This window comes from Mus caroli, chromosome 18 (assembly GCF_900094665.2).
Source record: "Mus caroli chromosome 18, CAROLI_EIJ_v1.1, whole genome shotgun sequence".
Taxonomy (NCBI): Eukaryota; Metazoa; Chordata; class Mammalia; order Rodentia; family Muridae; genus Mus; species Mus caroli.
This window is the reverse complement of record NC_034587.1, coordinates 27,721,313-27,747,173: the sequence shown is the minus strand read 5'-3', so window position 1 is coordinate 27,747,173 and position 25,861 is coordinate 27,721,313. Positions and strand designations below refer to the sequence as shown.

The following is a 25,861-nucleotide window of genomic DNA, read 5'->3' as shown; positions in this document are numbered from 1 at the left end:
GCATGAGATGGAGGCTATCTTCCTGGCGTGACATGGTTGTTGCTCTCATGAGCTCACAGTAGCTACAGCTACCTGTAGAGGACCTATCAGTCCAAATTCCAGCAAGGACTGTGGTCGGGGTGGGATGACAACCTGAGGAGCTAGTGGAAACTGATGGTTCTTTGGATTCGGGAGAGTCATTTTCTTTTCGGTTCTGGTCACTGTAGGTTTCCCCGCCTCCAGTGGATGGCCTGATACCCACACATACAGAAGACTCAGAAGTACATAGAAAATAAGAAGACAGCATGATATCTGGAGGGGGATTCCAGAAGGAACTGGAGGGGAGGAAGGATACAATCAAAACACACATGTGAGTAATTCTCAAAGAAAAAAAATATAAGAAACAAGAGAACATTTCAATGAAAATGTAAGAGAAGTTATACCCTATGGGAAATGTGCCTATGCACCTTACACAAATATTTAAGGACATTAATTAATACCACAATAGTAAATATCTCACAATGACAGTTTAATTATAGACTACTGTCACATTAAAAAACTATAAAATGCAAAATTAATAGTAATTGCCACCTTGATGGACATTCTTAAATGTAGACTGGTAATTGATTTTGCAAACTGAAAAAGCAAGTGGCCTTACACGTTAATAAGTCACTTGGCTGCTTGGGCAGAATACAGTTCTAGCTCTCAAAGAAAAGACCTTCCTCTGACCCCACAATACACCTGTTAGGTAATAGTTCAAATCCTGTTTGCAGATGTAAATGGGGGTTCCTGTCAAGATTACTTCAAACTAAAGACATTGGAACAAACTAATCTGCCCTTTGAACTCTGGTGCTTGCTCCATTTTGCAGAGAAAACAAACAAACAAACATTCAAGCTAATCATGAAGTCTTCTTAGCATATTATCAAATTGTCTAGCTCACCAAGAAACTATGTGATCTTTCAGGAGCTGGCTGGGCTCTTCAGTCACCTAGAATTTCAATTGTCAAAATTAGTTTGTCATTAATCCAGCCTTAAATTTGACATTCTGAAAGGGCCCTAGCATACATCTCACCCCTTCCTCTTCAAGTATTTCCCCTGCAGTCAATATCTGAATCTTCTACAGGAAATCTAGAAACATCAAACAGGCCAAGTCTGATTTGGTTCTGCCTGTGAGCCTGTGACATCACCACACCCAACCTGACCTTTTTTCTTTTTAAATTGGATATTTTCTTTATTTACATTTCAAATGTTTTCCCTTTTTCAGGTCTCCCCTTCAGAAACCTCTATCCTATCCTCCCTCCTCCTGCCTTTATGAGGGTGCTCTCCCACCCACTCACACATTCCCCCACCCAGTCCCGTCTTCCCACCCTGACATTCCCTACACTGGGGCATTGAACACCCTCAGGCCCAAGGGCCTCTCTTCCCGCTGATGTCCAACAAGGCCTTCTTCTGCCACATATTCGGCCAGTGCCATGGGTCCCTCCATGTATATTCTTTGGCTGGTGGTCCAGTCCCCAGGAGCTCCGGAGGTCTGGCCTGTTGACATTGTTGTTACCCCCCCCCCCCCGTGCCCCATGGGGCTGCAAACCCCCTTAGCTCCTTTAGTTCCTTCTCCAACTCCTCCATCAGGATCCCCGAACTCAGTCCAATGGTTGGCTGTGAGCATCTGCCTTTGTATTTGTCAGGCTCTGGCAGAGCCTCTCATAACCTGAGTCTTTTGAAGCCTTCTATAAGAGCAGCTTTTCTTTTTACCCAGAGTTCCCCGTTTAGCAAATTCAAGCCTGAATAGAACAGATGGCTGCCACTTCTTCCCTCACCTGGGATTTTCCATCTCCATCATTCTTTCGTCTTAATGCTTTATTACAGTGATGGTTCTCCAGTAACCACAACCGAAATGACTCTCACACCCCCAAATAACCCCCAAAGCAGTCAATATTCTATGAAGCTCTAAGTCTCAAATTCTTGAGAAAGGCAAAGAATTTGGTTTAAATTCTGGACAGTCCAGAGCAGAGCTTGCCAGCTGGGCGCTAGCAGGAAGGAACGCTGGTTGCTTTCTTCTGAGTACAGATGTAGTACCAGCTGTTCCAAGCTCCTGCTGCCCTCACTTCCCACCATGGAAGAGGGTGCCTGCAAGTGTGAGCTGAAACATAACTCTTGTGCCTTATGCTTATTATCACAGCATCAGAAAAGAAATGAACACAGATAGAAGGCCTGCGAGCAGCCTACACTACAAAGAAAGTTACAGGCCTGCAGTATGGCTGCAGGCCCCGTGAAACCCACTCCTTTACTGCCTTGCCCAAGCATGCGCAGTGAGGCTGCATGCATGGGCTGCCTGCCAGGCTAGACTGTTCCTCATGATTGGGACCTGTCAGCCTATATGTGAACGACCTGAGTGTGTGTGAATTCTGATTGGATGAGGTGGGGTGGAGCTAGAAGGAGGTGAGTCAGCGCGAATAGGAGTTGTTTAGCCCTTGCCCTAGGTAGAAGCCAGTAGTAGTGAAGAGAGTAGTTTTAGCCCTTGCCTTGAGTAGAAGTAGAGTAAGAGAAGCTGTTGTAATAGGGGTAGTTTAGCCCTTGCCCTAAGAAGAAGCTGCTGGGGAAGAGAGCTGTAAAAGAAAAAGCCGGAAGTAAAGCTGCTGCATGAACCCGCCTTGGTGTCCAAGTCGTTTGTGTCGCTGCCGGCTTGGAGGACCAATGACACAGGCCAGCTCCAGCTAAAAGAAAAGCTGTCTCAAAAAGCAAAGCACAGCTCAGAGGATAAGAGCACTAGTTGTTCTTCCAGAAGACCCAGGTTCAATTCCCAGCACTTACATGGCAGCTCATACCTGTTTTGAGGGCTGGAGAGATATCTCAGCGGTTAAGAGCTCCTCCAGGGATCATAAACACCTGTAATGGGATCCAATGCCTTCTTCTGGTGTGTCTGAAGACAGCTATAGTGTACTCATATAAATAATAAATAAATAAGTCTTTTAAAAGAAAGTTAAAAAGAACATTGACATTCAAGTCTTTATGCAGATACATTTTCAGGAGGACATAGCAAAAAGTAGGACAGTACTAGGATGTTAAGTTTTAAAAAACACCAAACCTAATTTTTAAAATTAAAATTAACAGGTTGTTTGGGGCCTAGGAGGAAGGACAGGTACTGAGCATGAAGGCACAGCTCTGAAGACAGACAGTGGCTGTAGGCAGGAGTTGGTAGGCTTGACATCAGGTCTGGCTCACTGCACAAAACATTAGGTAGTGGGGAAGCAGTCTTGGTAGAGCCAAGCCCAAGCGAGTCTTACTCAGCAGTGTTTGCCTGTTCAGAACTTCCTATTAGTGCAAGACCTCTTCCTGAGTCCTGTTTGATGGACGCATCTATCCATACGTTGAGTTTGTAAAGATCAGTAAATGCTCAGTAGGCTACAGCCAGAGCTGTTGGTGGAAGGCCTTGGCTTCCTATGCACTTGCAGACATGAGGAATCCACAAACTCCTTAAGGCTGAAGATGTTTATCATGACAGCTGCCAACCGAGATAGGAGACATAAAAATAATGTAAATGTCCAACCCAACAATATGCTAATTATAAAGCTATGGAAACCTCGTCCAGAAGTTAGCTCATTATCAACAGAGCCAGTCAGAGAAGACTGGAGAAGAGCCAACAGACAAGGGCTCTGAAAACCACAGACGGGTTAAGACATCTGACCACGAAAAATGACACTGACGGATGGAGGAAAGGAAGAAAGGGCCCCTGGCCAATCACTGTCAGCACAGGTTTCCAATGGTGATTTAAAAGATCTTGCCCTCTTTACCATTTTTCTAATCTGCATGAGTGCTTTATTCAGACTGTAATGATGAGGCTAAGACGTGGTGAAGAATCTGAGGGACACTTCCTTAGCAATCATGGATTTAAGAGATGTTCCCTTAACTGTGTGCTTGCTTTACAACCATGAGAAAAAAACATTAATTAATAATGTAATATAATTACATTACACATTATACATTACTGTATAATGTAATTACACATTACATTATACATTACTGTATAATGTAACCTTTATACATCCTGTTAATTGATATTTAGTATTTACTGGGTCTTAAACATGAATACTCATTTTCCTTACAAGGTCCCATGACCGCAACATGAATGTGCAGGTATAACTGAGGGACTCTATCATTGTAGATGCTCATTTTCTTCAATATTCTTCTGAAAAAAAAGGCTAGACAGATTGGTGGGAATTCTAGTCTTGAAAGGCAAGCATTACTTTGCGTAAGACAGAAAGGATGTATTACATGCTTGAGCTATTCCAAATCTGTCTGCATGGAAAAAAAAAAAAAAAACTATTAGGACAGCAAGATGGCTCACTGAGTGGAGAGAGTTGTTTGTCATGGGGTCTGGCCTCCTGAGTTTGCTCCCTGGAGCACAGTAGGTGGAAGAAGAGACATACTCTTAAAAGTTGTCCTCTCACCCTTCACAGTGCTGAGGCACACTGCGCCCCCCGCCCCCCCCCCCCCCCCCCCCCCCCCCACGCACACTGACACAGGGAAAAACGGACATTGTGTCACAGGAATGTCAGAGAGCCTCATACTGATACTGAGGAACAGTATCTACAACACTTTGCATGCATACAACCCAGGAGTGCTGGGAGCTGCAGTTTACAAAACAAAACCTCAATACGCATAGTTCTAAGGGAAGTCTTCTTAAAATGTTGCCTCCAACTCAAGGCACTCGCTTGACTGTGTACCTCTCCACGTGTGTATGGGCAGAAGCAACTCATCTGGACCCGTTCCTGTTGACTTCTTGCACACAGCTCTGCCACCCCTTGCAGAGATGCTCAGTGTTGCCTGCGGGAGCAGTAAACAGGTCACAGGCCACAGGCCACAGGGCCGATGCTGTGCACCGTTGACTCCTGCTTTCTCACTATCCCCTGCCCACAAAAGCTTTCTAAAAAAATAATGCTTCAACTATAAAAAAAATGTACTATAGTGTATGAAACTTGGAGAAAATGTAAAAGCAAAATACTATGTAAATTAGACAGAAAAAAGTGAACAAAAATGTGGGTAAGTAGACAAGGAAGAGAGGAGGAAAAAAACATCTTCAAAATTGAGAAAGACGTGGTGACCTTACAGACAGGGAAAACACGGCGCATGAGACTCAGAGGGTAAAATGCTTTACTGGTTCATATACACAATCCTCTTTCCATCTTTATACACTATAACACAAATATAGACAGTGATTTTTGGCTGACCCAGAAGTCATTATGTAGCTGAGGGTGGCTTCAAAAATGTGTCACTCTTCACACTTCGGCCTCCAGAGTTTTGGAATTAGAGATGAGCGACTACTCTGTCCGCAGCAGCTTTAAACAAACCCTCTGGGCTGGATTTAAGCAGTGGCATCCAAGGACACAAAGCCCAGGCATGACGTAACTTCTGGACACCCTCTCTTCCTTGTTCTTTCTTTGATGTCCTTAGTATACAGCAGTGGCTTCTCCTGTGTTTTCTTATTGAGCCAGGCATCAGGGTGGGTCAAATCCCCTTTCATTTTCTCCAGTACTATCAAAATTAAAAACAAACAAAACATAATTTAGTTTTCTGTTTATGAAGAAAGATTAAACAACGATCAATATTTAAATTGGGAGGTTTGCTAAACCTCCCAAGAGGATCAGGACTGTGTGGCTGTGTATGGGTCCCAGGCTTGCTGAGGAATCACTTATATGAGAAAATATGGATCAGGACTGTGTGGCTGTGTATGGGTCCCAGGCTTGCTGAGGAATCACTTAGGTGAGAAAATATGGATCAGGACTGTGTGGCTGTGTATGGGGTCCCAGGCTTGCTGAGGAATCACTTATATGAGAAAATACGGACCAGGACTGTGTGGCTGTGTATGGGGTCCCAGGCTTGCTGAGGAATCACTTAGGTGAGAAAATACGGATCAGGACTGTGTGGCTGTGTATGGGTTCCCAGGCTTGCTGAGGAATCACTTAGGTGAGAAAATACTTGGGGGGGAGAGTGGCTGGCTCACTGTAAGCCCAAGCCCAGGATGGCAAATTGTTATGTAGGAGAGAAAAACAGCTCCACCCAGCATGGGAAGGCGGGCCATCCTAAATCACACTGCAAACAGTACACTCAGCTCTCAGTGCCTCGCTCTGCCAACAACAGGCTAGCTGCTATGTCTTCCAGAATGGAAGTGCTGAATTCTGCATTGGTCTGAAAACCAAAGCTAAAGCAATTGTGAAAGAACTAAGCCAGCAAACAGCTGAGTCCAAGATGGGCACATCCCATATCACCAACACCCCTCATGCTTTTAGTGCCTATCAACTCCATCTCCTGGGGAATGACAGTGAGAGATCTCACTGCCAACAGTTACAGTGTGCAGACACCTACTGCTGAGATTCCCACGGAATTTAATCTGATATAAGTTAAAGTATCAACTTAAGCAAGAATATGGTGAAATGTTTATTTTATGCTAATGAAAGAAATAATTTACATTTTCAGAAGCAATTTAAATATTTTCATTAAAGGATCCATCAAATAAATGAACTCTCTAAAGGATGGTCCTTGATATACACAGAATCACAAGGCAAGAAGCAGGTTACGGTCAATGGGTAATCCTGGCAGATGCTTTAAACCCAACAGGGAGGTCCTGATACTCTTGAACTCAACTCTTTTCTTTATTTCCTTTTTACTTATTAATTTTACATCCCGCTCACTGCCCCCTTCCAGGTCACCCCCCCTTCTCCTCTGAGCCAGTGGGGAGCCCCCCTGGGTATTCCCGTACCCTAGCATTTCAAGTCTCTTTGAGGCTAGATGCTTCCTTTTCCACTGGGGCCAGACAAGGCAGCCCAGAAGAAGAAGAGATCCCTAGAGTCCTCACAAGCAGGAGCTGGACTCCGAGCACAGCACAGGAGTCAGGGAGACTCTGAAGAGAGGGACTGTCATGAAACCTACAGGGTTCTTCTCAAAAGCTTTCACATGATAAAGATTGAAAATGCTGGTAAAGACAAACTATAAAGGACCCACACTGACATGCTAGCAGTCTGAAGATCCTGGAAGCATCCCAGAAGTAAAATCCCCACGCGTGTTTCTGTATGTTTTTATGTGTGTGTGAGAAAAATCCTGTGACTGAACAGATGGTCTCAAATGCTTTCTTAAACACTTCAAAAGTGTCTGCCTATGGGGGAAAAATTGAGAATACTAAGCGTGAGAGCTGGATCCAAACATTCAGCTCCCAACACCTGAAGAACTATTTTTAAAAGGGCCGAAGCAAGCCCAGACCTAAGGCTCAGGGAACAGAATCAGGGAGTATGCTGTGAGATTGTGTCTCCTGGTAATATCAGAAGTCACACCCAAAACATCTTACAAGCCTGACTCTAAACGTGACCTGAACAAGATGACCTGACCAAGGTGAAGCCAATAAAGATGCCTCACCCACACCAAGAACTATAGTCAACTGAGGAACACTGGACACAAGAGAGGTGGGCTTCCCCAAGGAAGAACATACTAACTGACTGTCAAACAGTTAGCTTTGAAAACACACATATAATTAACACTAAATAGACTGAGTAGGTGCATAAAATAACAGTTAGTGAAAAAAAGAGGACAGGAATTTCCAGGATCATATAAATGGAAGTGTTTAAAAACCTTTCTTACACAGATAAGTGGAAGATGTATGAAAGAAAAAAAATATTGAGGGAATTTTAGCAGGCATCCATCAGATAGGCAGGGGACTGCCATCACAGTAACGATGCAATTGGAAGACCTCAATGCCTCCGCCATGTACCAAGTGACTGGCAGCCAAGCTTCAGAGCTGACTGTAGTCAAGAGAAAAGCATGGGCCAGAGCCAGTCAGGATAGGCTATGCCCATCAGGTGAATTCAAGGTGGTCAGCATTTCTACTATTTATTTCTGATTAACTATTCTGGGCAACTCAGGTGCATAGTTTTGTGATTTTTTTTGAGCAATTTAAAAAATTTTGAATTTAAACTTTTTATTTCTTGAGATGGTTCTCTACCTAGCACTGACTGTCCTGGTGGCTTTGAATTCACAAATATCTACCTGCCTCTGCCTCCCAAGTCCTGAGATTAAAAGAATGTGAATCACAAAGATCCACCTGGTTCTGCCCCTGAAGTGTTGAGATTGAAGGCATGTAAATTCATGTCAGATACTTTGTTTTTACTTCTGATGATCAGAAAGGTAGGGTGGAAAAGATGAGAATATTTCTTTTTTATTTATAAGTAAATAATAAAAATAACAAAAACCTACTCATAACAAACTCTGCTCAGGTCTAATAGAGTAACCCTCGATCGTGTATATAGCCATGAAAAACCTTTAGTGACAGTTATGGACCCAGAGCTCGTTACCTATTGGCCTCAAATTACCAGATGGGAACGTATGTCACAGGTCAAACAAGGTAACACAGAGTGCACATCACTGTTGGCTTATATAGGTGTCCGATAGGTGGCTGCTGGGTCCGTCGTTACTGTTTCTCGGCCATATGAGTACTGCCTTGTTATTCCTCCTCAGATAAGCTGAGTGCACTGGGAATACACGTAGGACACGGGCTGAAATAACACTGCTTCTGCCACACAACAATGAAAACCTGGCTCGAGAAAATTTCTAAATGTAGAAAAAAGTGGGTTTTAGTGAAGACTTTCTTTGGAAAAAGAACTCAGTATTTTATTTTGTCTGGGAAAAATTGTACACGCCTAATCTTCCATCTTAATGGTGAAATGAGAACTGCTTAATGAGAACTCTCAACAGCATCTACTGCTTGTCTTCTACAGTTATTTTGCATCTAGGAAAGAAAACAGGCTGATGCCTCCGGTTTCAAACAGATTGGTTATTATACACAATGAGTCTGCTTCTTTACAGAGGGGAGAGAGGGAACTACACACAAGGAGTCTGGGCACCGGGTACCCTGAAGGATGATAGTTTGGCTGAGAATGTGACCAGTTAACAACTGTCAGATATATGGCTTCAAACTCCATGGTAAGCATGATTAATATAACCAGTAGAATCAGGTTTTGCTCATCAATATATACACAGGGAAACTCCAAAAGCACAGAACACAAACAAAAATATGGCCCCCCAAAAGGGAATACTATGCTAAATCACACAATTAAAAACAAAATATAAACATTAGAAAAATCTCTACTACTTAGCACACGAGGAACAGCCAGGATTCAACAGACCAGCTCCCTCAGTTCCCACTCATGACCTCGGCTGGAGTAAAGTCCAGTAAGTATTTTTAGAAGGAAATAATAAATTCACAAAGAGGTTTTGTGGAAATGTTTATCACCTAGGATATTTAATGGTGTGTTCAAAAATTAGTGTATATTTTGTTTTCTACTTATTTATTTATTTATAGAAATGGCATGAATGGTAACACATGTCTAGGTTAGTCCTTATCTGAGCTGATTTTCTCTCCTGGACAGACATTAGCTGGTGTTTGGCCCTTTAGCCTAAGCTGGCTTCACCAGAGAAGTTTTTAAAGACCAAATGCCACCCAAAGTTCCCTAAGCCTTTGGGACATACCTGGGCAAACTTATGGATCTGCTCCACCACGGCGGCGAACAGTGCATGGACGCTCTCGTCGATCAGACTCTGCATGTAGTGCACAGCCTCCTCATCTGACAGGTCCAGACGGAACTTATCCTGAACCTAGAGAGGACCAGGGACAACATCAAGCTCTTTAATGAAACGAGTCAGGAATGTGCTCTGAAGAGACATCATTAGGATGCCAAGAGTTATGCCCATCAGGAGCTCTGAATGCTCTCTCCCAATCAGACACTGACTCCTTTTAAATCCAGAAATGCTATTCCTTTAGCTCAGAGTTGCACTTTCTGCTTGAACATTCTAGCTCAGGACCTACTATGTAACAGAAATAGACACGGCCAGGTGGGAGTATATTTCTTACATTATCACCCTGGCCTGCATACACCTGGTGCTACTGCACAGCAACTACATCAACCCCTGGTAACCTAACAGATCTTCTAAAAAAGCCTTTCCCACAGCAGCCCCTTGGACCTTGGCAAGGGATTATTTCAATGGGTCTATAGTGTCCAAAGATGGGATTGTGGGTTTTTAAATTCATACTTTAAAGCATTGCTCATTTTCAATACCACTCAGTACTAGAAGAATAAAGTGTATGCATGCATGAGTTTACATGTACCTGTGTTTTTCTGAAAACATAAAAGCCAGTGACTGAAGAATTATTTTGGCTAAAACCCGTGTAAGCAGTCTAGAAAGTCTCTTATTTGACTTTATTAAGGTGCTACTAAGGACAATGTTTGTCTTCAGAAGCCAAGCATGCTGGAAGTTGCCAAGGAACTCGTAACTGGTAAAGGGGTGTGTGTTTCCAGACAGGCTTATGCCCTGCACATAACCACTGCACTTTACTGCTCACATATACATAACTCACATACAAATAAATAACTTACATATATTTATACATATAAATAACTCACATATACTCCTTCAACATAGAATGGGAGAAAGCAAGATTCCCAAGTGGACAAAACAATTTAATTTGGTATTTCCTTTTATTTTTCACAGCGCTGTATAGTCATCAAATTTGCCCTCCATTGCCAGCTTAGCTGCTGCCCACTCCTGTAAACTGCCTTCCTCTTCCCAGACAGTACCCTAATCCTGTTCTACGACCCTGTGCTTTCTGTTTCTTTGGTTTGAGTATTGGTCCCTCACTGAGTTCATTAAGGAAAGGCAAAGTGCAATTTATGGGCTTTAACTACCCACAGACACAGCACATTGAAACATGGAGGCATGTCATGCGATTTGACTCCATAGCCCAGGAGAGAAAGGCAAGAGGAAAGTAGATGCAAACTCAGGGACAGGCTGGCACTTTGGAGGGCTGATCTGGGTCTCCTCCAGTTTGAGTCTTTGCTCTTCACATTTGATATCTGACAACATTAGAACTATTTCAAGAACATTAACAATAATTAGAAAGCAAATGAATCAAAATAAAACTCCAGCCTACCTTATCAAACTAGTGTACTTAACTGACATACTTACATGAAGAAAGAAAACATAATGGGCATAAAATGCTTTTTATGAAATATGAAACATTTTCTTTAAAGAAGTTTTGCGCATTCAGTCAGCATTGCTCTCCCTGGCTGTGCTAGGCCACCTGTCATTGTCCTCTGGCTTTGCAAGAGTCAGCTAACTAATCAAGCTATAGCTTGCATCCTTTCTCCTTCATCTATGTAACTCCACAAACTGCCACAACACACACCTTGCCGTTATGGCTGTGGGAGTTAACACTGACGGGCCACACTTCCAGCTCTGGTTTTCACTTTGTCCTTGTCCTTTCTTTCTAGTTTTCCTGATGGACTCACATGCGCAGTTCTGCACTCCTCAGGTGTCTCTTCCTTAAGCGTGTGCATGTGTGCAACTACAGAGACAGTACAGAGACAGCACTGCTTCTGTGTTCTCCGGCTTTGTGTCACATTTGCCTATCCGCAAACATACTTATTAACATAAAGTCTAGATAGTATGGAGAGAGACTGTAAAATTGTGTTGTACTGATGTGAAGGTTCATCCTAGTGGGCAGGCAGTTAAACTGGCCGAGGTTACACTGAACACTAAGGACTGCTGAACACTTGGCTTAGTTTAAAGCATATTTACTTACTTATACCTACTCAAACAATCTGCAAATTGCCTAAAAGCAAAAAGTTGTAAACTGAAATTTTATCCACTGCTACACAACAAGACTGCTTATGTTTGATGCTAGAAACTCAGTTCTGTGTACTTATACCTTGTCTTGTAAGTGCCACTTGCATTCTTGGTCACTGTTGTGAATCAGGGTACTCTAACGGTCAGTCCAGGAGTTACATCAGAACATGGAAAAGACATCTGTGCATTCAGAGTGTTTCTTCATTTTGGGACTGCAGGCATTGCTTGGTTCCTGAAAATCTACTTGTGACCTGTACCACAGCAGATCCATTCAACCACTTACTTGCAAGAAACAAGCAACCTCTCTAAAACAGTCACTTGGCCAGCAACAACATTTCTGCAGTGGATAATTACGCTTTGAGGAGTTGATGTTACCATTAACAGATGCTCAAATGCTCTAAAAGCATAAGTAAACCAATATAGGTCCAGTTATGTGCCACACTGACATTCTACTCAACAGTGGGCCACATATCTAACAGTGTCTCCAGTAACTGTAACAGTGGAGAGTCCTAGCCCACAAACGCCAACAGTCAGAGGCAGGCAAAGCATAGGAGATATTTAACCATGAGGCCTCCTCCATTTGCTTTGGAGTTATGCAGTCACTCTTTAGCATAATACAGTTAATGACCTAGTGTCTTTGCCTGCATGGGATATGCACCTAGCAACCTCAAAAGCAATCTACTCCTGCTAACCTGCATCAGGCCACACAAGCAATCTGTATAAGCAATCTCTGAACAATGACGTGATTTCCCCTGTTCCTACTAACAATAAAATTTTGTCTTTTATTTATAGAGAACAATTAAATGTGAATCTAATAAAATAACGCCCATAGATTAGCTAAAAGCTTTTGTACCATACCAGAATTAGCCTAAGTTTGCCATATTCAATCACGCACACACATACACACACACAATTTGGAGGAAATTTCCAATAAACTACTGAAACACATTTTCATATTAAGAAATATAGTGATTTTGTTTAAACTAAGTATTTTTTTATGTTTTCAATTTTACACAAGCTAATATAGAAAGACCTTTGTTTAAAAAAACCAATGCTCAGGATTTCTCACACACAGAGCAGCTTTCAATTAAAAGCAATGTAGACTTTTCCTCACTAAATTATTATTCAGAAAGGCACGTTAAGTAACACAGTTGACTCAGCCAGAAGAAAGGACAGACTTTAACTTATTTTCCTGCTGAGCTCATTTATTTGTGCTATATACAACCCAAAACTCCTTAGTGTAATAGAAAAGGATTTAAAGAGTATCTTTAAAAAAAAAAAAAAAAGGAAAAAAAGGAAAACCCAATCCCCACCTAACCATGGCTACAGGAGAGCCAGCACCTGGAACTGCTTACAAAGACAGGAGCTGCTGTACAAGCCAACGACAGCCTCTCAAACTGCAAAAGAACCTGTGCTGCTGATCCGACAGGAGCCATGGGCAACCTCACAGGAACCAGGGGTAATTTACTTTTAAAGGTCATCTCAAATACAGTCATCTATTTATGGCTTCTTGTAATACATATAATTTCTTTGTTTTAAAGTTTAGTAGGAAATCAATTTAAAGAAAGAATGTCTCCATTAAATCCTCCAATAGAAAACAGTACCTTAAATTCTGGAATAGGCTCAGCATCAGAATTTAGAGGTTTCTCTTTAATTACTGCAATAAAGGGAGCAGGAACAAGGCTGTTAAGCCATGTTTATATGTGAATCCATTAATATCTCCACTTTGGTGTCCTCTCCCTCCAACTAAAAACAGCTATACATTTGAAAAGCTAGGAACAAACATTTCAAACTCCTAGAAGATAAGGCCATCTTTTCAACCTACCATCCCCAGTCACAAAGCTAAGGCCTGTTAGGGAGTACGCGTTTTGCCTAAGTGATGTATGCCTCTGTAGTAAGAAGTTTCATTTCAGTGCTGCCGGCTTGTGAAATGTCTCCTCCCAATTTCCTCACCAAGACTTTGTGTCTTTCCCACAGCTAACCTCACCACCGTTGTTGCTGCCAGATCAGTGTGCTGCCCCACCCTCTTCTCTCACCTGAAGCATCCACCATTGTCTAGTAAGTTGGAACTTTACGAACCGTATTCTGTTTGTTGTCTGATTCTGTGATTACAAGGTAGGTTCCCTAGCACAGGGAAATGGTTTCTACTAATCTTGATCAAGCAAACACCAGGACTACCTCACAAACAAATCAGCACTGCTCACAGTCTACAGGAGTGGAGAAGGGAAGGAGAGCGCTGGAGCAGCCTGGTGCAGGCGAGCCATGCTCACTTCAGAAAAGCAGATCTACAGACATCAGGTCCTTAACACAGGCCAAACAGACAGTGAATACAGGTGTTTTACATACTTTTAGTTTTCAATTTACGTACTCTTTTTACTTTTTAAGATACTGTTTTGCTACGTGACCCACATGGCACACAGAATTTGCTATATAACCCACACTGGCTAGGAACTCAAATCCACCTGCCTCAGCTTCCTAGTGTGCATGTGGGTTCGTTTTCTTGTTTACCTATTTTAGCACACTCCCACATCTGTGTGTGCACATATATGTGTATGGGCATGCAGCTGTGAAAACCAGATGATAACTTCTGAAAATCAACTTTTGCCTTCTACTGTTTAGGTTTTGGGGATTAAATTCAGGTCAACAGGCTTGATGGCAAATAACTTTACCTATTCAACATTCTTGCTATTCCGAAAGTGTTTATTTTCATATGATTTCAGTATTTCACACATACATTTTAATATTCATAAATAAACATATTATGCTTATGTAATCAACTAAGGATCTATTTATTCATTGCTGGAATTTAATTCACTAAGCTTTGGTTATATTAATAACAAAATAAACTTTATCAAAATACATTTTTTATTTATTAAACTATCTGACAGTCTTTATTTGAAGTAATTGGCTTGAAAGAATGACGACAGCTTTGAACAACTGGCTTGAAAGAATTTTGACAGCTTTGAGTGAGCTTTTCCTCTACCCGAGCTTGCTTTGGCAGACTGACCCATGGCTACTCGGTAATTCTGTTTACAGCTGATGATAGGATGCTAACTTCTGGTTTGCAGATAGAGGAAGCCTCCCAACACAAGCTTCAGGGTAGTAACCTTTGTGCAGAGCCCACAGTAACAGAAAGGTGCGCACATATATCTATAATATGTAATGTTCATACAATCAGGAATGTAGGTGTTTATCCATAACATGTAATATTTATATTAACAGAAAGGCACACATGTTTATCCAAAACAAGAATGTTTCAGTAACATTAGAACCCTTTCCTCCTTCAGAATGTGATGACCCAGTGGAACAGGAGCAGCTGTATACATTTCATCTCCAGTCTGAAGAAGACATGGAGCACCATGTCTATTCTTACCATTTCTATTTTTATCCCCCAGTTTGTGGTAGGCTTTCCGAATTGAGGGCTTTATGACTTACTTTAGATGAAGATCAGCGAATTCTTGAAGGTCCACACCAGAGACCTTCCTATCTCGGCTGCTTCATTAAAGGTCAAGGCCCATATTTAGGGGTTGAGCCCTGTTAACTCCATTTCAGATTTCAGAGCCATTGTGTGTCCAGGCACATCAATCTGAATAACAAACTGTAAAGTGCAAGGCACCATTTCCCAAAGAATTATAAAAGTTGTTACTTCCTATACAAAGCTAAACACAGAAAATGTTAGGACCGCTCAGGCAATCTGACCCTCACACCTGTGAACAAAGTGCCTCTTATACACTCTGTGTTCCCATAGCTAGTATACTATTTAATCAGTAACACAAAGAAATAGTGGTGGCCACCTTACCTCAGCAAAACTTTTATGTCTTTTCAAAGAAGCAATTCACCTAATATGCAAAAAATTTTAGTCAACTACTATATAAATTTCAAGTGTTGTAACTGAAATTTCAGTGAAAGCTGGGTATTTCACATTTGGATAAAAGATCAGAAAACAAAGACATCTGTTATAAAATACAGTTTTGAAAAAATATGGCAAAATGCCTTTTAAAGTTCTATTAAACTGAAACAAAGTGGTAGGAATTACTAGTCTAGAAAATATCTAACAGATTTGCTTTTTTGGCTCATTTTTCATAAAGGGAATTGTTTCATGCTTTAAAACAGCACTGTAAGGAAATCTGGTAAGGAAGCCCTGTGACTTCTTGAAATAGGTGGTAGCACAAGAGAGGATGCAGTGAGAACCAGAACTGGACAAGGACGCCACTGTCTATGGTACAGCTTAAACGGCCAAAGGTACCACTGCCAATGAAACCACTGTCTAGTCCCTGTCTGATAAACACTGCCTGCAATCTCACAGATGACTTCTGAACGTCCACCCTCAGGGAAGAGTGACCGCGATGGAGATCATAGAAACAAGCTTGAAAGACACCGCGGAAGAGATACTTAGGAGAGCAGATTCAAACCCAACTCCAAGTCACTTGAAGCCTGGTGCAGGCATCCTTCACCACTCAAGAATTTTCATCAACCAGTTGTATTTCCTGATGGGTGGCCCTCATCAGTAAAGTAAAAATAAAAGGACAAAAACCAGGACCTACTCAGGTTATCTTCTCTGACACAAAACACAATTCCTCTGAATAGTGCTGACTGGGTAAAGGAAGAAAATCAGAAAGGCCAATGTGTCATCCACCTGAACAAAACAGGAACTCTTTAGGAGTTCATTTCATTAAGAGACTAAATACAATACCTCCATTCAAACTCCTCTTAGCCTGCAACCCAAGGGAAGAACTGATCTCCTTCTGGTTCAGTTAGAGCGGAACTTAATTCTCCAGTCCATTCCATTAGACACAGGATCTGTTGATGACAGTCTCCACTTTTAAATCCTGAGCAGCTCTATCTTAGAGAATGTCTGTCAGAGATTTTAGTCTTTTCTGAGTTAATATGCTGCAGTCTTTCTCTGAAGTTGAATACTGACATGGTCCATCATCTTTTTCCCTTTGCATACATAAAGCCCTCTTCTATCAGCTCTCCTCAGAAGCTACTACCAGAAACCAGATGAAAGGAAAGGCTTCAAATCCACGGCCTGGTCCAAGTCTTGTTAAGACAGCGAGCTGACTGCTGCTGCTCACATGTGGCAGATCCTACCTGTCATCTCTATAGGTTGTTTACAAAGAAAACTAAAAGCGGGACTCTATAGCGATCCAGGAAAGTCCAAAACAGAGGGAGGACATATGGGGCTATAGAGACAGCTTCATCTTCATGATAGGGCAGCCTCAGCATGTTCCACCTGCATCCACCAAGTCAGGCATTTTGTTGGCAATGGTAAAGGTGGAGCTACCCACATGGGTACAGAGATGAATCCAGACGGGACTGACCAGGATTGCCACAGAAGACCTGAGAGTCTGCTGGTCTGAAATGTGACTAAATGTACAGAGAGGACTCCTCCTTCGACTCTGTTAATACTCAGTGGTCGATGGCAGCAGATCTCAACCTGTAGCTCAGGACCCTTATCTGCAAACTATCCGATATTTATATTAGAACTCATCACAGTAGCCGAGTTACCATTATGAAGTAGAAACAACTACAATTTGGAATGGGAGGTCACTACAACATGAGGAACTGTATGTACTCAGGCTGTAGTATCTGGAAGGGTGGGAACCACTGGTCCAAGGGCTGGGACAAAAAGAAGGCATGCACTGTTAAATTCTTTACCCATTTTTATATGTCAAATGTGAACTGTGTTATATACCAAAAAAAAAAAAGGAAATTACCTTTTTTACAGTTTTATCTGGTTCAAGAGCAATATCTGGAATGTTTGCATCAACCATCAAGGAGAACAAGTTCAAGATCAGATTGGAATATCTAAAAAAGCAAGAAAGAAAATGAAATCAGTGAGGTAGAATTTTAGATTTCTTTGCCTTATCAAGAACACCCCCAAAAGTGGTGACAACTGTAACTTTATGATTATTATTAACTCCAAGACAGCAGGCGTAAGCATTCACTTGTTACTGTGTGTGATGGTTTGTATATTCTTGGTCTAGGGAGTGGCACCATTTGGAGGTGTGGCCTTGTTGGAATAGGTGTGACCTGGTTGGAGTAGGTGTGTCACTGTGGGTGTGGGCATAAGATCCTCACCGTAGTTGCCTGGAAGTCAGTCTTCCACTAGCAGCCTTTAGATAAAGACATAGAACTCTCAGCTTCTCCTGTACCATGCCTGCCTGGATGCTGCCATGCTCCCACCTTGATGGTAATGGACTGAACCTCTGAATCTGTACACCAGCTCCAATTAAATGTTGTTTTTTTTTATAAGACTTGCCGTGGTCATGGTATCTGTTCACATCAGTAAAACCCTAACTAATACACCGCGCTTGCTGAAATTATTGTTCGACTCCCTGGGATTTCTCATGAATGACTCGTGGGATGATGCTATTTCCCTTCCATTGATTTAGCCCTTGTAAAATAACAACCTAGGTAGTCATAGAAAGCGGATACTTATTGAAAATGACAGATCTTCAGTGTTACAAAACTCTAGGTGAACTGAGAGTATATCCCTCTGTTCTTTATAAAGAATATACTTTCTGAAAATGAGAGGAATGCCATTTTTAAATGGGAACTCTAAAAGTGTATTCCAAGGTATGAGATCTAGGAATGTATAATATGAAGACTCCAGCTTTTCCTTGAGATAACTGGTATATTTATGCATTGACATTATCTAGTCTTTGTGTTACTCCTTATAAGGAATGTGAACCTTGCTACATCCACTCCAGTAGTGACTCGCATGACAGGCCTAGCAGCCTGGAAGCAGTCCCAAGGCAAAGAGTTTTGTGGAAACTTAGCCTCCTGGGACCTTGGCATTCCCATAGCACGCATGCTCCAAACCTGTCCCCACGTTAGTCTGGTGTATGAATCTGTGTGCTCTCCCTCAATATTGTTTTATTATAAGTGCCTTTAAGGATTGATTTTGACATATAGCTAAGTTAGATTAGCCTTCACCAGTGTTCCAATGGTTCCTAGAAAATCCTTGAAGCAGACCCAGAGCTTAGAATTCAATAAGAATGTTACCTATTCAGTTAACATTCAAATTTACCTCTAATAGAGACAATGAAACTAATCAGGCATTACAATTTACTTGAATGGAGCTAGAAAGCTCAGGGCTCCTCTACAAAGTAATTACTTAGAACAATAGCCAAGTCACACCCATACACAGGAATACACAATGGCCTAGGAAGAAGGTGGGTTGTGGTTTTAGGAGGAACTGAAGTATTATTCATGAAAAAGGTTCGTAGAACAGAACTCCCCTGGTGTGTATTTTTCACTAGGCCCAGAAGAATAGCATAGTCAGGTATTTACTAAAGGACCCCAAGACTAGCATAGCCTCAGACCACTCACCTGGCTCCTGTGTTTAGCTGATCTTAATTAAGGGTTGTTCCTATTCTCAGTTGTAAACACGGCCTAGCTCCCCCTAGCTTTTTATGTATGCATTTTCTTTGTTTTGTGTCGATGTACCTTGGTGGATGTATTCACCTAGCTTTCTTGTTTTTCTTCTGTATTATAAGACTAGTGCTTGCTTTTGAGAAATTAATTCAGATACACTCTCTCTCTGTGTCCGTGCCTGTTTGTCACCCGTGCCAACTCCTTGCTCATCTGTAACCAGAATCCTGATATCTCCCGCAGATTGAGGGGGGGATGGCGACTGAGGCTGGTCTGCGGCAGAACCTCAGCTCTACATTAGTAACTTGCTTCTATTTTCTCACTCTACCTACCTGATGCCAATGGTCCACTAGCACTTTATAATGCACACTGACTGCCTTCTGCTCTCAGTGTGTGGGTTCTCAGGCATCCATACAGCTATCAGCACGTGACCTCTTGCCTGCCCTCGTTCCCAGGGTCACATGGCTCATGACTAATCACCTAAAGAGTCCTCCTAAAGTCTATAGAACCCCCTAGGAGTGCCACTTAGCACATGGCTCACTGCAGGATAGACAAACTGAAAGATCTAGCAAAACCCTACAGTTAACATTGTTCTTAATGTCATAAGACTAAATACTGTAGTAGGGTCCAAGAAAGGAACGCCTGCTCTCACTGCTCGAGTTTAATTAGTATTAGCTGTTCTAACTAACAGAACAAGGCAAGAGAAATAAATACGTACAAATCAAAAATAAACTGCTGCATTAGTGGATGCCATAATACTATAAGAACATGGCAAGGTTAGTGACACAGACCATGTAGGCTGGCCACAGCCTCACATCCTCGGAGGGAATGTCGGTGTGTCTTACAATAGAATTTCTGCTGCACTAGGACAATTCCTTTTGCATAGTTAGGTGGAAAATACCCTAAGAGTCCAATGATCTGTCACTTTTGACTAAGTGTCAGAGTTCTGTGCATGCTCAAGTGCATGCCTTTTCTCCTGAGAACATAAGTCATCTAGTCTTTTTAATCAAACCGTGATGAAAGATGGAAGAGTGACACTGAAGAAGAAAGAACGAGTGAAATCAACCGTCTTCAAAGCAGCGTGAGCCACGAGGTAGTGAGGAGAACAAAAGGAAACTTCTGGATGGTCCCAAACAGCATCCAAAGCTCAGCTGGACCAAGTGCTAGACAACAAAACGGCTGGAGTATCACAACTGTCCCTAAACCACTACCGTGGCTGCCATGCTCATCTCCACTGCCTCCGGGGACAAAGGGTGGAGTGAAACTTCTCTTGGTTTGCCAAATCTCACACTCACAAAACGCCAGCATCTCAACTGGGAGGTTACACACGTGACAGTCAGTGGGAAAGCAAGATAGCCTCGGATACTGGCATTGTATTCTATGCAGCAAATGTGTATTTCAAAAGCACCCTGTCTTTCTGAGAAAGATGTGCCAGCAGCACACGTGAACAGCTAGCACAGGATCCCATAGGCCTTACCTTCGCAGGTGGAGGAAGGCTGTGTAGCACTGCTTTCGGAACTCTTGGTACTGCTCACTCTGGGTGCCACCCATTCCTTCCACCATCTCCTTGTTCAGCTTCATCGGAGGAGGAAGGGGCTTCGGATCTCGACCCAAAATATACCCGAAATCTATATGGAAGAGTTTGCCTGGGTGTGAACAAGAAACTCAGTCAGTCTCACAGTAGTTAGCACTGCAAACCAGGAAGGAGATACCATATACAAGTCATCAAAATGCCTTTTTGAGAAAGAATGATTAATTCATTAAATTATTCTCTACCTTCAAATATGCCCTTCAAAGTACAGTGCAGTTCAATTCTTGGACATGAGAAAAAAACCCTTAAAACCATTCCAGTTAATATTCAAAGATAAAATCTCAGGTTTAGAAGTGCAGAATCAAGGAGCAAACACCCGAATAACTCTGAAAAGAATCAGCAGCAGCAAAGTCGGAAGAAATTGTCTTGTGTATTAAGATCAGGTAAACTGCTCTTTCTGTAACTACTGCTGTGAAACTATGACTACAAAAAAAAAAAAATCCTTCAAATTTCAAGTTGCTTGGTTGGCTTCATCTACCTGTTCCCTAGCTGGAGACTGGGGATTTGAACACCATACTCAGGAATGCCAAGAGCTGTAATTCCTCTGAGAAAAGTCTTACACTGTCTCAGAGCAGAGCCACAGGAATGGGATCATCCCACCTAGTGGTGATTCACCATGGAAACCATGAAGCATCTAGTGATTTACAGGCTGCGTGAAGCAAGGATGCTCTAGAATGAATTCTCAGAGCAGAGCCTTGGGGCTCAGTTTTGTTCCTTGCTGCCTCAGAATTATCACCTTATTTTTCCCATCAAGGGTACCAGCCCTGCCTCAGAGTACTAAACTTATTGCTCATGAGCACAAGGGACCCTGTGCAAGCCAATATTCCACACTGACTCCTAATCAAGATGTTAGCCACGCCTTCCTGTTCACTGCTTTTCTTGAGTGCTGTCAGTCATTGTGTATAGTGTGTAAATGTGTATATTTTATATGTCGCAGTCATTGCACATTGATATACACAGTCACTGAAGTCATATACGCATTGTGTATATCACAGTTAAGTGCATTCTCCCTGAAAGATATGCAACAGTGATAAGATACCTTTATGTCAACTGTAATTAACAAGTACCTCAGATGTAGAATCAAAAGAGAGAACACTGTAACACAGTACCTGGCACTGCACTCAGTAAATGCTTGAAAGGCTAGTTGCCACTATCATTCACACACACACACAAATACACACACACAAATACACACACACACACACACACACACACACACACACACACGGAGATTGTCAAGAAAACTACCAAACCAACCAACCAACAAAAACCCTTAAGGCAGGGGTGATTAAAGTCTTAACTTGTTCTGTAAAGGAGAAAACAATTTAAAATGATAGGATTTATTTAAAATTAAATCAAGCCATTTACCATGCAATAATCAAGTCTCTTCAAGTAGCTCATAAATATTTAAGCATTTCAAATAACATGTAAAAATTAAACTCTGAACTTCTCTCAAAAATAACTCTTGAGGCTGGCAAGCTGATCAGCAGGGAAAGTATCTGCTGGCAGGCTGGTGATCTGCGTCGCATCACTGAGTCCCATATGGAGGAAAGGAGAGCAGACTCCAGCAATTTACTCTCTGACCTTCACATGCACCGTCGGTCAATAAATAAATAAATAAATGATAATAAAATGTTAATAACAACCACTTTAAAGATGTCTGAGAGTCGAGAGTTGACTGTACCTAAGATTACAGATGACAGAAATTAGATACAGATACAGAGATGCCACCTCCTTTTCAGTAACTTTTAGGCATCTGTGATATTCTTGGCCCAGGGAGTAGAACTATTAGAAGGTGTGGTCCTGTTGGAGTAGGTGTGGCCCTGTTGGAATAGTAGTGTCACGTGGGTGTGGGCTTTAAGAATCTCATCCTAGCTGTCTGGAAGCCAGTATTTTGCGAGCAGCCTTCAGATGAGGATATAGAACTCTCAGCTCCTCCTGCACCATGCCTGCCTGGATGCTGCCATGTTTCCACCTTGGTAATAATGGACTGAACTTCTGAACCTGTAAGCCAGCCCCAATTAACATTGTCCTTGTAAGAGTTGCTTTGGTCATGGTCTGTTCACAGCAGTAATACCCTCACTGAGATAGCATCTTTATCCGAAGAACAAACTAAATGGTTAGTTAAGCTGGGCATCTTCAGGTAAAGGAATAAGGAGACTGTGCCTGAAGAGGTCAGCTGCAAACAGCAGGTCTAAGGAACAACCTCACAGCAGAGGGAGCAGGCCAGGGAGGAATGCATGGTTATCCTAACTACCCCAAGGCTCACAGAACACACAGCTCTCACAGAAAAACAGTTACACAGAAAAGCAAGCTTCTCTTTTATTGAGCCATCACACAAAGCCTTTCCATAAATAAAGAAATGGTCAAATTATGCAGGAACTGGTTTATTTTTGGATGGCTATTTCTTGTTTAAAGGATCCAATGACAGGACTAAGTTACCGACCAAGACACCCTGATATCCCCAGAGAAGGCAGCATGCTTTGTTTCAAAGACAGTTGTGGTAACAGCTCATGAGCTCTGCAGGCTACAGCAGAGCAGACTTGCCCTAAGCAGTTGCTACCACATTAGAGATAAAGACTATACACTAAAGCATGTTCACTCATCTTTCTCCCCTACTCTACTTACAATGAGCCAATAAAAGTTAAAAATCAAGAGTAATATTCTATTGTTTCTATCCTGAAACCTGGAAAATCTCTAGTACCAGGAACTCTCAATGCATCTGTTTTGCATTTATTAAACCAAGGACCTCTTAATTCCGGTTATAGCCCAGACAATGGTAAATGCTGCTGGTAGAGGCTGGAGATGTTTTGAATGCCTTTCTTCCCTTCCTTGATCTTGTATTAAAGAGACAATCGAGTGCATCTGAATGCCATGGTACTGTTTACTGCATTGATATGCCTTGTGATTTCTGTGCTGAGGGTTTTATCTACAGCACAGCCACTCTAGATGTTTCCAGCTAATGATACTGACAGAATGGCCAGTTATCCAGATGTTCCTTCAATTATAATGATTACAAATCTGCAAACACACCATGAAATGAAAATGTGAGGAGTAAAATAATTCACTCCCTGAACCCAGCCAGCCAACCCCACACTCTGCAGCCACCCATTTGACAGAGGACCACCTGCTTAGTCTCAGGGTCACACAGATGTCTGCGAGCTGTGGCTCTTTGCTGCTGTCACAGAAAATGAGGGGATCATAAAACTATACATTCAAAATGTATTTTTTAATGACTATACATCATTTATATTGAGTATCAGAGACAGTTTGCACTTCATTCCAGTCATTCGGCAACACTGGAACAGACAGTGGATCTATAGAGGTTCATGTGACATACACCTAAGCATCTTCATAGGGACAGAACTGCCCAAATCCACACCCAGTCACATTGGACGGCATATGGCTTCAATAGCATATTCACTGACACATTAATGTCATTACATAATAAATACTGATTTATAGTTATGTCAAACTACTCATACAAGACATCAATATCAAATTGTCTTGTACATTGTGAAGCCTTCATCTCCGCTTGAGATAAAAACAACTCTTAGGATTGACAAACAAGTTTTCAGAGGCTAGGATTTGGTGGTAGAGTATACGCATAGAGGTTTAAAGACCCAAGGCTTTAAGTTCAGCACTAAAACAAGAAGACACCGCCTTTTAAGAATCCCAAAATAGACTTCCTTCCCCTCTAAGCAGGATGAAAGGATTTGGAAACTTCTTAAATATGGCTATTTTTCAAACAATATGACAATCTGCTGCAAAATAAGGGATCTGGAACCTGTCCAGCTCAATGGAATCACCCGTTTCCTAATCCCTTACAATCCAAGGGTGTAGGGCATCACGATAAGGATGTCACAGCTTAGCCGCAGAGTGCCGCCGTCTGCCTAACTAGGCTGCCTGTGTCCAGGCACTCTGCTCTTATGGTAGCTATGTTACCTGGGAGGGGGAAGAGATGGGACGCGCACAGTATTAGACTGTCTGAGTCACGAAAATGTGGACATGTTCATGGTGTCATTTCTCCCGGGGCTCAGTGGAGCAGATGCCCAGCCCCATCTTCCCCCCTCAACAGTGTCGTGCTTTGTCTAAGGAGCACCTCGTCCAATTTCTTCATTTCCTTATAAGTACTGCTGGAATTCCAAGGTCTGCTGTTTATCAGTGCTTGTAAGAAAATTCACAGATCAAGGTTACGACTCAATTGCATGGATTGTAGGTTCTAACAGTGAAACCGTTGATGAGTTTCACAAGTTCAAAGAGCCATGTATTTTAAGAGGATATTAATTTTAAGAAAATTTAAAAAGTGCACCTTATAAAATAAAAAAAAAAATCAAGAAATTCAAGAAGCACAGTCATAACCACACACAAGCAAGCGGTAAAGTGTGTACAAGCAAACCAGTCACCCATGGTAATTCTCTCCTCTGTTCCTATAAGACGTAGTAAATGAGATGCTAAGGAAATGTGGTTGAGTGACACCAACCTATTACAAGTTTGATTTATTGTTATTCTTTCATGCACATTACTAAAATTAAACATTTAATGGCAGACAATCTGAAAGTCATTTTTACTTTGTCCCACCCTGCTTGGCATCCCACTTGTTTGCTCCCTGTCCATCCTCTGTTGCTCCTGCTCTGAAAATTCTAATCTCCTAAGATCCCCTATAATCCCAACCATAGGGCTGCCTCTCTCACTCTATTCCATGGTTAGTTCAGCTTCTTTCTGTAGACAACCATTTTACCATTTCCCCCTAATTCCTTTATTTCTTTCCTATGTGACTATATCATTCTTGCTGTTTTATCAGTAAACTCAGGAACAAAGATGTCGCCCAAAGTGACACCATTGTAATGGACCTCAGACTTAGGCCAGCTGCACGCCCACCATAAGCAATGTAGCAATGCCAACGATGCTTATTAAATGGAGTCTCATACCCAGCTAAGGCCAAAGAACCACGTTTACAGCAATGGCTTTCTAACAAAGGGTTGGATATATAAATTCAAATCAGTACTGACATCCCAATTATCTGCTAATCATCTCCCCTTTAACCTAAGAAGAGCTTCTTATGAAAAGCAACAAGATTAAACTAAGGAAACTAGGAGTAACAAGGATAGTATACCTGACTCCACAGTCAAGTTCCATTCCAGAAGGAAAACAAAAACAAAAACAAAAACAAACAAAACAAAACAAAAAAAACCTTAAAATCACACCATACCCCAACAAAGGAAAATTAAACACTTTACTTGTTTT

The 25,861-nt window shown here is 41.9% G+C and overlaps 1 protein-coding gene across 2 annotated transcripts in view; it reads right to left on the bottom strand.

Annotated features, from left to right (window-relative positions):
• Positions 1–5,107: 5,107 nt before the first annotated feature.
• The window catches only part of Pik3c3 (phosphatidylinositol 3-kinase catalytic subunit type 3), a 77,921-nt gene continuing 57,167 nt past the window's right edge, over positions 5,108–25,861 (bottom strand). The window contains exons 22-25 of one of the 2 annotated variants that reach the window (XM_021150598.2): positions 20,501–20,669; positions 17,364–17,454; positions 9,493–9,618; positions 5,108–5,511 (exon numbers count right to left, since the gene is read on the bottom strand). In XM_021150598.2, coding sequence (XP_021006257.1) covers positions 5,497–5,511; positions 9,493–9,618; positions 17,364–17,454; positions 20,501–20,669 — 401 coding nt within the window. In that variant the 3' untranslated portion in view covers positions 5,108–5,496. The remainder of the gene's footprint in view (positions 5,512–9,492; positions 9,619–17,363; positions 17,455–20,500; positions 20,670–25,861) is intronic. The other variant, XM_021150599.1, reaches the window with a different exon arrangement.